Consider the following 12642-nt stretch of genomic DNA (forward strand, 5'->3'; position numbering starts at 1 on the left):
CTTGTTCTGATGCCAAATATGGTGCTTCTACAAAACCCCCTTCGGCATCCTGAAAAATTTCAGTTGATTTCTCGGGACGCAGCCTCTATCTCAGTAGAAGCATATTAATTGTGTATCAACTGAAATTTTTCAGGATGCCGAAGGGGGTTTCGTAGAAGCACCATATTTGGCATCTTTGTTTGTTTGTTAATCTAGTTGCTAGAATCTTTTTGGCCATTGCTAAACATTCTGTTTTTTAAAATATTTATCTACTGTTAGTAATTGATTTCTTATTTGTTAATTGGTTATTCTGTTAACAGATATTTAGTTTCTTTAAACTTTTATATTTATGAATGGCCTCCTTAAGAGTACATCTTAACTCCCTTTTGGGACTTGAGTTGAAGAATAGAGATAATATGCCTGATATATCTGATGCAAGATATACTAGTAATGGCATTGAACAGCAAGGATTTATTCAGCATTCTGATATCTTTATGGATTCATGTGTTGTTGAGATACCTGAATCATATGCTCTTATAGATCAGATTAACAATATTACTCCTTTTGATAGATTGCATAGAGTTTTTGGTGATGGATACAGATTTAAGTATATGAAGTGCATGGTAAGTATGAGAAATGGTAAAGTCTCTGTTTACAAAGTATCTGCTCCAAATGTTGCAATAGCTGATCCTGCACTAACTGATATCTTTCTTAGGATGCATCAGGAACATGTATTTCTTCTGAACTATGATATTACAATGGATTGTCTAAACATATCTTCTAGGGCTGTGATTAAGGAATTTCTTCTTGATACTGGAATCAGTAGCAATGATATTCTTGATGATGAAGATAAAGTTGGAGCAAACTGTATTAGCTGGTTTACTGATGAAGATGAAATAAGAATTAGGAACAAGTTGTATAATAAATTTGTTCAACTTCTAGAAAGTGGTGAGGTTCGCAATCAACTTACTTCTAAGCTATCAGAGCTAGTGATGCCAACTTCTCAACAGTTTGGTGAAACACTTGTTGCTTGTAGGAATGAAGGATTAATGAGACTTGAGCTTACTGTTCACTCTCCTGAGTTGAAAGAAGTAGAATGGAACACAAACTTAATTGCTAGTACACTAGAGTTTCTTAGTGATTGTAGGACATTTGCAACATCTTATGAAAAGCAATGGATGGCACTAGTTGATCAGATTCATAACAAACATACATTGTGTATTTACTTTCATAAAGAACATGCTCTTGCTTATTGCCATTGGTTCAATAGGACAACTAAGAAGAAACAAGGAATAGCTAAAAAGTTGAAAGAGAATGAAGATATGATGACTGTTGTTTCTAATCTTACATTTAATGGACACCCAACTCTTCTTCTTACATATGCTACCAGTAGTGGTCCTCTTGAATCTGAAGTTGTTCTGAGAAGAGATATCACAAACATCACTATTGTTCCTAGTCAGAAAAATTCTTTCTGGCCTGTTGTTTCAAGAGAAAGGCAACAACACACATTTGCTGAAATGGGACTTGTTAACTATCATGGAATGCATATTAATTGGTTAACAGCTCAACAAGCAAGAGAGAAAGTTAGGCTTTCAACTCTCTCAAGTGTTAGTGAGGATACTGATGACCTAGGAATAGATAATCTTATTGCTGATATTAGCAACATTGAACTTGATGATCTAGAACCCACATATATAAGAGAAAATACTGATCTTAGGCCAGCTAGATATAAAGTTGCTTATAACATACTTCATGTTGGAGATGAGTTCCTAGTTAGTCATTATTTCTTATATACTTTTAGAGGGTTGCTATTCTATTATCTAGATATCTATATGATTCACAATGAAGTAGTTAGCAGTACTCACACTCATATCAAAATACAAGCAAGTAGTCCATTTGGAGAATATATTGCTTCTATTATTGGTGAACCAAGTCAAGAAGTGGTACTTAAAGTAACTAGAATTCATAATCGTATTATCCATACTGAGAGGATCTAGTTTTAAAATGGGCAGTTAGCAACCATTACCTCCATATCTGCACAACTGTAGTTGCATACATCAAACACATGCTTAATAGTAACACCCCTATCTTCTGAAACATTCCTGATCCAAGCTCTGATATATACTGTTAATTTTCTGCTCATATTGAAATTTTTGCTAAGTAGTTGGACTAGCTTTTCTCTCTCTTCCTCATCTAGCTCAGCAAGTCGAGTGTTGAAGAATTTGTAGAATGGGCCCATTGCAATAAATGACAACTTTTAAATTTATGAGTGCCTCACAATGATGAATCATCAATTACAAGAACTCAGAGAAAAGGAGTATCACAAACTGTACACAAACAAATGGAAGTTTCTGAATGATGACTGGGTAATTCTAAAACATACAAAATATCACAGAAGTGAAGTTCGTGAAGTAAGAGAAATTAAACTTATCAAGGACACACTTCTTAAACATCTAGGGATGATTCCTGTTTTCTTCTTTCTGAATGTTTTATTTGGTTGCACTCATTATCCATGTCCTTACAGAAGTGTAGAGAAAGGACTGCTCATCATATACCAACTTGTAGAAGGATTATCTATCAATGAAATGGAAAGATTTATTCCTAGGAGTAGCTATCAAGCTATTCATAATATGTTTTATATTTCTGAAATGAAAGATTTGAATAAGAAGCTAACATACTATCTGCAAACAATGTTTTCAACTCCAGAACTACGAGTCTTTGCAGCAAAGATACAGAATCCTCAAGGGTTTAAACATGTTACACTAATGTTAGATGGCCATGACTCAAGAGCACTACACAATGGAGCATACAAACCAGATCTCTATTCCTTCAAATTGAAAAAATCAGGATATCGCACACAACTATGCATTGATGTGAATGGAATGGTTCTACTTGTTTCACCAACTGAAGACTGTAGAGATCACCCAGACTCAAGAATGATTAAGAACATGGGGTTGCTGAAGAATATATCACCTATTGATTGTATTGTGCTTGATGGTGGTTATCCACAAAGTATTTTGGAAGAGATGACTGAGGAAGAAGAGCAGGATACTTTTGGACTGCACAACTTTTGTTTACCAGTAAGAAAGCAGAGAGGAACAAGCTTATCAGAAACAGAAGCTGAATATAATTCCCATCTTGGATCATTCCGTTCAATGGTAGAAAATACATTTGGAGAACTAGGCAATACATTCAAAAGGCTGTCAAACAGGGAGATTGTTAGAGTAAAGAATAGGAATGTTTACAATGTGCAAATGAAGTTATGCTGCTTACTCTATAATATGAAGAAGATACTAGCAAACAGTGATGTACATATTGATCATCATCACTCACTCTGGGTTATGAGCAACTTTGATTACCCTGATACACATGATAAGTCAACACAAGTGGAACCAATACATACTTTGCCCCAAAAAGCAGAGTTAGAAGCATCTATTGTTGAAATTCAAAATCGATTCCTTCAATCTAAAATTGATGATACATATGATTGCTTGGTGCATATTGATTAATTACAGATGGAGTACTAATGACTTGATGACTTGAATTTGATGTTTTAAAATAGCACAGCTTGATTCTTTCTAAAATTGATGACACATATGATTGCTTGGTGCATATCTATTAATTACAGATGGGATTCTAACAACTTGATGAATTTATTATGATTTTTTAAAATGGTATAGTTTGATACTTTCTAAAATTGATGAGTTATATGATTGCTTGGTATTAGATAAATAGTTATAAATAGGATGATAACGACTTGATGACTTGAACATGATGTTTTAAAATGGCAGCTTTTGAATAAATCTAATTCTATAAGGAGATCAGTCAGAAATGGTTAGCTATTTAATAATTATTAATATTTTTATTGTTTTCTTGTTCTGATGCCAAATATGGTGCTTCTATGAAACCCCCTTCGGCATCCTGAAAAATTTCAGTTGATACACAATTAATATGCTTCTACTGAGATAGAGGCTGCGTCCCGAGAAATCAACTGAAATTTTTCAGGATGCCGAAGGGGGTTTCGTAGAAGCACCATATTTGGCATCTTTGTTTGTTTGTTAATCTAGTTGCTAGAATCTTTTTGGCCATTGCTAAACATTCTGTTTTTTAAAATATTTATCTACTGTTAGTAATTGATTTCTTATTTGTTAATTGGTTATTCTGTTAACAGATATTTAGTTTCTTTAAACTTTTATATTTATGAATGGCCTCCAGTATGGAATGGCTGCTGTCAACCCAGGTTGCGTGGGGAATGGTTTTGACCAAGGCTCATTAGAGCTGGTCATCGATACAATCAGAACGCAAGGAAACTCACTTCTTGAGCTGATCAACCACAATGTTTCTGGCCAGCAGTATGTTGTTGCAGGTCATCATGCTATGCTCAGTGCTCTGGGCCAAGTCCTTGATACCATCTATGCCTGCATGATCAATGTCGCATCTGATTATGGGAGGGATGACGTTGCAAATATAATCCATGGTATTCTTGCTCAGGGAACTCGGGATATTACACCAAAGCGTGGACATTCATTGATTCCATTGCCAGGAATCGATGTTCCATCTCACTCAACACAGCTCCTGCCTGCAGTTGCATCATTCCGCAGGTATCTCTTGGATAAGTTACATGAGGATGGTGTCAACTACGATGAGCTCAAGCACATTTACATCCCAAATGTTACAGCTAGGCCATTTGAGGTGTCAAAAGAGTATCTCGAGGATGTGTTTAGCATTACCAGATCACCTGTGCTAGCAGTCGAATTGAGCAGATGGGACGATATCCAGGATATGCCTCGCCCCCGGCTAACAAAACTTGCCCGGATTATCCTTGTTGAACTCCTCGCATATCAGTTTGCCTCGCCAGTCCGGTGGATTGAAACACAGGATACACTTTTCAGATTGAGCCCAGTGCGCCGCTTTATTGAGATCGGATCGGTACCAACACTGACAAGAATGGCAGAGAGAACACTGGAGATCCAAAAATACAAGAGGGTAAATGTCGCCATACTCCATGCGATCCAAGATGAACTCGAATTGACCTATTCATATACCCCTGAGTCAAATGAAGTGAGCTCAGATGAGGTAGAGCTACTGGGTATACCTGAAACCGAAACGATTCAGCACGCACCAAAAGTAGCTGCTTCAGCCCCATCCCCCATTACCATACCTTCTGCTGCACAGGCTATTACTGATGCTCCTGTCAAAACTCTAGACATAGTCCAGGCGCTTATTGAATTAAAGATGAAAAGGACTGCTAGTGGCATTTCCACAAGTAAGACGATCAAGGAGTTATCAAGTGGAAAATCAACACTGCAAAACGAAATTGCCAGCGAGCTCCAGAAAGAATTCAGCAGCAAGATCCCTGACAAGGCAGAGGAAATGAGCCTCAGTGATCTTGCCGCAAAGATTGGGGTATTTAATGGTACATTTGGGAAGCAGATTAGCTCACACTTGGCTCGTATGTTTGCAACCAAGATCCCCAGCAACTATACTCAGTCAGCCCTTCGGTCTCATTTGGAAGCTGCATATGGCCTTGGACCCCAGCGGTGTTTGGGCATTCTTCTCTTGGCATTGACAATGGAGCCACCAAGCAGACTCCAAAGCGACACTGAAGTGGATGGATGGATTCGCAATGTTGCTGAGATGTATGGTAGGCGCGAGGGTATAGCATACATAACTGATCATTCCCCCGGTGGTGGGGCTGCTGCTGGTCTGGCCAACGCTACCATCAATAGCGCTGAGTTTGTCAAGGCACAGGATGAACAGCGCGCACACATATTGTGCCAGGTCGAGGTCCTCGCATGCTAAGCCAGTGTTGACCTCCGTCAAGATGGCCGACACTGGGAAATGGCAAGGGCTGAGAATAGCATGCTGCAGTCAGAGATAGACCTCATTAGGAGCGAGTTAGGCGAAGATTACTTACACGGCACTCATCCAATGTTTGATGCCAAGAAGGGCCGACATTATGACTCATTCTGGAATTGGGCATAGCAGGACCTATTTGAATGGGTAAACTCATCTCTTCTGGGCAGTAGCGATATTAGCCCAGAGAGAATGCTCATGCTTGAAAACCGGTCCCATGCTTCACTGATAGGCTTGGCTGAAGGATTATCCACAATTCTCACTAAGCGAACGGCTGCAGATGTTAGTCGTACTATTTCTAAGCTTAATGCCATCATTGACGGTTGCAGGCTGGCTCTGTCATCCTCGCCAGTATTCAAGGGCTTTGGAAGCATAACAAGCCCAAGCACAGAAATAGCCTTAGAAGGCGATATTAGGTACACCTCGGTACCCAGGAAGGGTGAACCCACATATAAAGAATATGCATCAAACATGCACAGCATGTGTGTGGATGGAAATCCGCTACTCCATATGCGTAGTCAACAGAGCGACTGCAGCTGGGTCTATAATAGTGAACTGACAGAGGTCTATTTTGACGCAATGAATGAGGTGTGCACAGCTGGACTCACATTTGAGGAAAAGACCATGTTGATTACTGGATGTGGCCGTGGCTCCATTGGCAGTGACATCTTAAAGGGTCTTCTCTCTGGAGGTGCAAAGGTAGTCGCCACTACATCCAGCTACAGCCACAAGACAACGATGTACTTTGAGGAAATATACCGGCAGTATGGAGCCCGTGGATCAGACCTGCATGTGTTCCCATTCAACCAAGGATCGGTTGCCGACATTGAAAGTCTTGTGGACCATATCTTCAGCAGAAATGGGCTGAACTGGGATCTCGACTTCATAATTCCATTTGCCTCTGTTTCTGACATTGGCAGTGACATGGCCTCGCTTGAATCGCATTCAGAGCTTGCACTTAGAGTCATGATGACGAACCTTATGCGTTTGGTTGGTGCAATTGCGACAATTAAGTCAAGTAAGGGGCTAGATATTTCTCCAAGTTTAGTACTGCTACCGCTTTCTCCAAACCATGGTTGCTTTGGTGGTGATGGATTTTATGGTGAATCCAAGGCAAGTCTTGAGACATTGCTTAATCGGTGGAAGTCGGAAACATGGTCAAAATATATATCTGTCATTGGAGCAGTCATTGGATGGACACGAGGGACAAATATGGTGGATGCCCTTGATGTCATTTCCTACGAGGCTGAAAGACGTGGCACGCAGACGTTCTCAACAAATGAGATGGCCTTCAACATTCTCTGTCTGCTTCACTCAGATATTCAAGATCTTGCCAATACCATCCCCCTTTTTGCAGAGCTAGATGGCGGTTTCCAAGCAAACATCAGTCAAATGAGTGGTTTACTTAGATATCGTTCTGACTTGCTCAATGCCTCAGCTAGCAGGAGGCACGCATCATACACCATAGCATATGATAATCATATCATCACAAATGGCATGCTGAGCAAGATATATACATATCATACTTCAAATCTGTTGGCTTACAATAGCATTAGGCTACCCAAAGTTAAATCATATGACCAGCTTCACAACCTACGCTACCTAGAAGGTATAATCAACCTTGATAAGGTAGTGGTTGTGACTGGCTATGGCGAATTTGGTCCTCATGGTCATTCCAATACTCGCTGGGAGATGGAGGCACAGGGCAAGTTCTCACTTGAAGGGTGCATCGAGCTGGCCTGGATGATGGGCTTGATCAGGCATCATAATGGACTCTTACCGGCAGGTGACCACCCATATGTTGGGTGGGTTGATGCCAGCACAGGCTTACCTGTCCATGATAGAGATGCTAAAGCAAAGTATGAACCCTATATTCTCGAACATACAGGTATCCGCACTCTAGAGCCTGCTACAATTGGTGGGGCTGATCCTAACATATTCACTATGCTCCGCGAGGTGCAGGTAGTGCATGATCTGGAGCCATTTGAGGCGACTGCTGAAGAGGCAAGGTATTTTAGAGCTGGAAATGGGGATAAGGTTGACACTTGGGAAAACAGCGATGGATCGTGGTCAGTCAAGTTCCGCAGAGGCGCTCTCATTTCTGTTCAGAAAGCTGTGCCATTTGACCGTACTGCTGTTGGTCAGTTACCAACTGGATGGGATCCTAAGCGCTATGGAATACCCGATGATATCATTGAGATTGCTGACCCTGTGACTATCTACAGCATCATTTCAACTGTGGAGGCACTTTTACGCTCAGGCATTACCGATCCCTATGAGCTCTTCAAATACTTCCATGTGTCAGAAATCGGTAATTCAACTGGATCCTGTGCTGGTGGTACTGGTGCAATGAAAGACATATTTGCGGACCATATGCTTGACAAAGAAGTGAAAACTAATGCCACTCAAGAGCTATTCATCAACACTATTGCAGCATGGACAAACATGTTACTCATGTCGTCCTCAGGTCCGATCAAAGCTACTGTTGGTGCATGTGGAACAGTGGCCATATCACTGGATGTTGCCGTGGAGACAATCCAGTTGGGGAAAGCGAAGGTGATGATTGCTGGTGCATCTGACTCGTATTCGCGAAATGTTGCCTCTACAACAGCGCAGATTAAGGCAACTGCTGATGCACTGGAGGAGCATGCGATAGGCCGTACGCCTAAAGAAATGTCTCGCCCTTGCACAACCACCCGCAGTGGGTTTGTTGAAAGTATTGGGTCGGGAATGCTGATTCTGATGTCTGCAAGTGCTGCAATTCAGTGCGGAGCGCCCATATACGGCGTTCTTGCTATGACAGCGACTGCAACAGATAAGGAAGGCCGCACAGTACCTGCACCAGGTCAAGGGATTCTGACGACAGTTCGGGAGTCACCGAGCGCAATACCTTCGCTCATGCTTGATTTCAGGTACCGCCGTCGCAAACTTCAGGCTAAGCTGGCAGATATTAGTTCATGGACACAAGAGGAGAAGGAGGGGCTACAGACTGAGCTTGAAGCTCTCAAAGTTTTGCATGACAGTTCCAAGTTTGACGATGAAGAGTTTGTGCGGTCAAACGAAGTCTGTATTGAAAGAAAGGCACAGCAAATGATCAAAAATGCACAAGACGAATGGAGCAACGAATTCTGGAGGAACGATCCCGCCATCTCTCCATTGCGCGGCTCGCTAGCAACATGGGGGCTGACAATAGACGACGTTGACATGGTGTCTCTGCATGCAACGTCCACAGTTGCCAGCGATAAAAACGAACCCCATGTGATCGACCAGCAGCTCAAGAAGCTTGGCCGCACACATGGATATGCTCTTCCTGCAGTGTGCCAGAAATGGCTGACCGGACACCCCAGAGGACCAGCGGCGGCCTGGATGCTCAGCGGTGTGATTCAGTGCATGCAGACGGGAATTGTACCAGGAAATCGCAATCTGGATAACGTCATGTCCGAACTTGTAGAGTGCAGCCACCTTGTTTTCCCGAGCAAGTCAATCCAGACGCCAGGGATTAGTGCCGCTCTTCTTACATCATTCGGATTCGGCCAGGTTGGTGGAGAAGTTCTTGTTCTCCATCCAGATTTTGTGCATGCAGTTCTTTCACAAGAAGCACTTGATCAGTACCGCCGCAAGGTGAAAGAGCGCGAACAAAAAGCAAACCGCTACTGGCAGGATGTGCTTGTTGGTAACCACACGTTTGTACAGGTGAAGAATGCCCCGCCATTCACACTTGAACAGGAGCACATGTATACATGGACTCTACAGCAAGGGCCAAGGTATGACCCAATCTCCAGGACATACCACTTCTAACCATATCCTTGTGTCTTGGGTGGAATTCTACAAGTGAAATAAATACTGTGTTCACAAGTCGAGCTATTACGTATGTCGCTTGATATTTTGGATGCCAATGTAGAACAACTCTAGCAAGATTTGCCAGTGCTGCAGTTGCCGTTGCGTACGAATTATAACTGTAGCTTCTACGCATTTTGTACTTCCATGTATGACTACGTGTAGTAGACATAACTTTAGATTGCTAAATGCTCTAACGTTTAGGTGATCTTTCCCTACATTAGTTATTGGAACATAGCTAGAGACAACTAGAATAGATTGAAGGTAACATAGAAGAGCTCAGCACGAGACAGTGACAGGCTTGCCATCGTTGTCGAGGACTTGCACCGACTTGGTCCAGTTGTATTGCTTCTTGCTGAGAGCGTACTGGTACGACTTTACGCGGTACAGCGTCTCCTTCCATGCGCCCGAGGCGTTCTCCTTCTCCTTCGGGTGGAGCAGGTCGTTGGTGCGCACCTGCAGGAACTTTGTCAGCCAGGCAACCTCGTCGACGTTGTGGCCGTTGATCTTTAGCGTGCTACCCGAGCTGCCCTTGGCATCGGCCTTGAACGACGCGTTGGTGGTCTTGATCAGCCCAGCCAGTCCGTCGGCGTCCGATCCAGTGCCGTGCTGGATGCCGCAGTCGTACAGCTGCGCGCGGCTGATGCTCAGCTTGAGTCCGAGCTGGTCCGCAAGCTTCTGCGATGGGTTATAGTACATGCTGTCGCGGATCGAGTCCTGCGCCTTGCGGAACTTTGCGTCAGACTTGCCCAGCTTCGACCACACCGAGCAGTATCCGTCGAGCCCGCTGGTCGAGTCACTGCCGGACTGGGCATACTTCTTCAGTACACCGTCGTACTTGCTGAAGGAGTCCTTGCCGCCTGTCAGTTTGTGGTACTGCTGGACCACCTCCCATGCGTCGGCAGTGCCGGTGCAGAACCCGGAGATGCCAGAGGTGAACCCGCGCCCGTCCTTGATGTTCTCGCAGTAGTCGTAGTGGAAGTTGGTGTCGCCGTTCTCGTAAATGTTGGTGATCTTGAGCGCAAGCGTCTTGGTGCAAGCGCTATTACCTGAGGCAGCGTTGGCAGCTGGCGCAGCAGAGGCTGCGGCTGCGAGGAATCCTAGGGTAAAGGCAGTGATCTTCATTTCTGGATGCAGGTGGGGGTGAAAGACTGATGTAGAACTGCTGATTGGTGTTATTGATAATGAAAGTGCAGTATGTCTGCGAGGAACGCCTGTGCTTTTATATTCGCAGCTGTGAACCATTACCAGGTGGTGGCCACATTCAGGAGACACGAGCAGGCTTGGCAATTGCTGTCCGAAAAACTTTGGTAGCAGGCTCCGGCCAACTTGCTGAAAATACGCATTCGTAAATGGAAACGAGGAGATGAGATGCCAAGGAATTTTCTGAGTTTGAAAGCAATTTTTACAAAGACGCTAGGCGATCGAACGACTGTTGTGGATTTCCATTACCTGTGAAACTAAAAATAAAGGGCAGGCTCGACATGTACAAGACCTGTTTCCATGCTCTGGCGCAGGTGTGGTTAGCAATTTTCCCCAGAACCTGTGGAGTCTACAAGCCTAACCGGACCAAGTGAATGAATGCTGAAGCGGACAGTAGATGCAGCGAGATAGTGTTGGGAGGATATCCAACGGTGGTGAATTACGGTCTTTCATGTCTGCGCGAGGCTGCCAGCCAGGATCAGGGGCACTGCAGGCTGGACTGAAGATGCTATAATCAACACCAGCATGCAGCAGCCCGCCTACTGACCTTGTGCACAACAGCGCATGTAGATATCCTGCCGGAATAAGGCACTACGCTATAGTCTCTCATTACATGATGTGGTGGATTGGCCTAGGTAAGACATATTTATGTAGTTCACTCGATCCTGAGACGGTCCTGCATATTCTGCCTCTGCTCCTCAATGACTCTGTTAATTTCCTCTGCTGTGGCATTCTGCTCAATCATCACTTGGTTGAACGGGTTATCTGGCGACTTTTGCCACTCCTTCCACAGAAGCTGCTTCAGCTGCGTAAGCCGGAGCCCCGGATTCTCCGACTTCAAACGATCCAGCTCGCGATCCTCAAATGCCTTGTACGCCGCCTTCGCTCTCCTCTCTGGGTGGCGATCCACCAGCGCTGCCACACCGCCCTTCTTTGCCTGCGCACCACCAGTAGCCACAGGCTCGTCACCGATTGAGTTCATCAGATCCAGCGCGTCGTCAATGTTGCGCGCGGCGAATGACTCGACAGGCTTGCTGGCCTCAGCTGCCGAGTGGACTGCTGCTGATTTGGCTTCGGCCTTCTTTTCGGCGCCGCGTGCAGGGCGTACAGGCTTAGCTGGGCCCAGCTTGGCTGGCCCGGTCTTGCCCTTCAAAGAGCCGGCGATGCTCTTGTTCTCGGCAGCAAGGAGAGCATCGGCTTCCTGTTTCCGGGCCAGCTTCTCCAAGCGCTTCGCTTCCTGCTCCGCCTTCTTGTCGTTCTTCTTCGAGCCCACGGCCCATGCGGCAGAATCCTTCGCCTCTTGTTCGGCACGCTTCTTTGTGTCCTTGACAGCCTGTGTGGCAGCCTTCTTCTCCTTGGCAGCTGCTACCTTGCTGTTCTCGCCCTTGAATTTCTTTGCCATTGTTTGAATTTGAGTTACTGGTGCAGAAGGAAAGAGAAATTGTTCAAACAGCCAAATGCAGAAACTCGCCCACCATGTGTTTTTATCGAGGACTGAATCGCGGCTCAAGCCGACCCCTGATCCATAGCACATCCCCCCACCAAAGGGCTCGCTGACTTGGCACTTAGTAGGTGCCCTCGGCTTAGGGCGATGCCCTTTCGCCCAAGGAACTAGCAGAGCATAGTTCTTGGAACCCAAGTGTATGTCTCTCTAATTTGAAAGCAGGCATCGCTACCAAGGGTTCGAGTTTTGCCTTTGCCCATATCTGCTTTGCATGATTGATCAATTTAAATTTTATTTTGCTAGCCAGCGACACGATGCCCACC

The 12642-nt window shown here is 44.3% G+C and overlaps 5 protein-coding genes across 5 annotated transcripts; 3 read left to right on the plus strand and 2 right to left on the minus strand.

Moving 5' to 3' along the window:
* Positions 1 to 332: 332 nt before the first annotated feature.
* DL89DRAFT_261537 (uncharacterized protein) lies at positions 333 to 1976 on the plus strand (the record flags this gene model as incomplete). The annotated part of the gene is made up of 1 exon (XM_040885848.1): positions 333 to 1976. The coding sequence occupies one exon, from the start codon at positions 333 to 335 to the stop codon at positions 1974 to 1976; it is 1644 nt and encodes a 547-aa protein (XP_040739449.1).
* A 2224-nt stretch (positions 1977 to 4200) lies between these two features.
* Positions 4201 to 5781, plus strand: DL89DRAFT_261539 (uncharacterized protein; the record flags this gene model as incomplete). Its single annotated transcript, XM_040885849.1, has 1 exon — positions 4201 to 5781. One exon carries the CDS (start codon positions 4201 to 4203, stop codon positions 5779 to 5781), a length of 1581 nt encoding a protein of 526 aa, XP_040739450.1.
* Positions 5782 to 6315: 534 nt separating this feature from the next.
* Positions 6316 to 9633, plus strand: DL89DRAFT_287483 (thiolase-like protein; the record flags this gene model as incomplete). Its single annotated transcript, XM_040889909.1, has 1 exon — positions 6316 to 9633. The coding sequence occupies one exon, from the start codon at positions 6316 to 6318 to the stop codon at positions 9631 to 9633; it is 3318 nt and encodes a 1105-aa protein (XP_040739451.1).
* A 317-nt stretch (positions 9634 to 9950) lies between these two features.
* DL89DRAFT_271448 (lysozyme-like protein) lies at positions 9951 to 10949 on the minus strand (the record flags this gene model as incomplete). The annotated part of the gene is made up of 1 exon (XM_040888922.1): positions 9951 to 10949. The coding sequence occupies exon 1, from the start codon at positions 10795 to 10797 to the stop codon at positions 9952 to 9954; it is 846 nt and encodes a 281-aa protein (XP_040739452.1). The 5' UTR covers positions 10798 to 10949.
* Positions 10950 to 11226: 277 nt separating this feature from the next.
* Positions 11227 to 12277, minus strand: DL89DRAFT_250890 (DUF1014-domain-containing protein; the record flags this gene model as incomplete). Its single annotated transcript, XM_040885178.1, has 1 exon — positions 11227 to 12277. One exon carries the CDS (start codon positions 12275 to 12277, stop codon positions 11531 to 11533), a length of 747 nt encoding a protein of 248 aa, XP_040739453.1. The 3' UTR covers positions 11227 to 11530.
* Positions 12278 to 12642: the final 365 nt, after the last annotated feature.

The sequence above is a fragment of the Linderina pennispora genome (assembly GCF_002104995.1).
Source record: "Linderina pennispora strain ATCC 12442 chromosome Unknown DL89scaffold_47, whole genome shotgun sequence".
NCBI classification, from domain to species: domain Eukaryota; kingdom Fungi; phylum Kickxellomycota; class Kickxellomycetes; order Kickxellales; family Kickxellaceae; genus Linderina; species Linderina pennispora.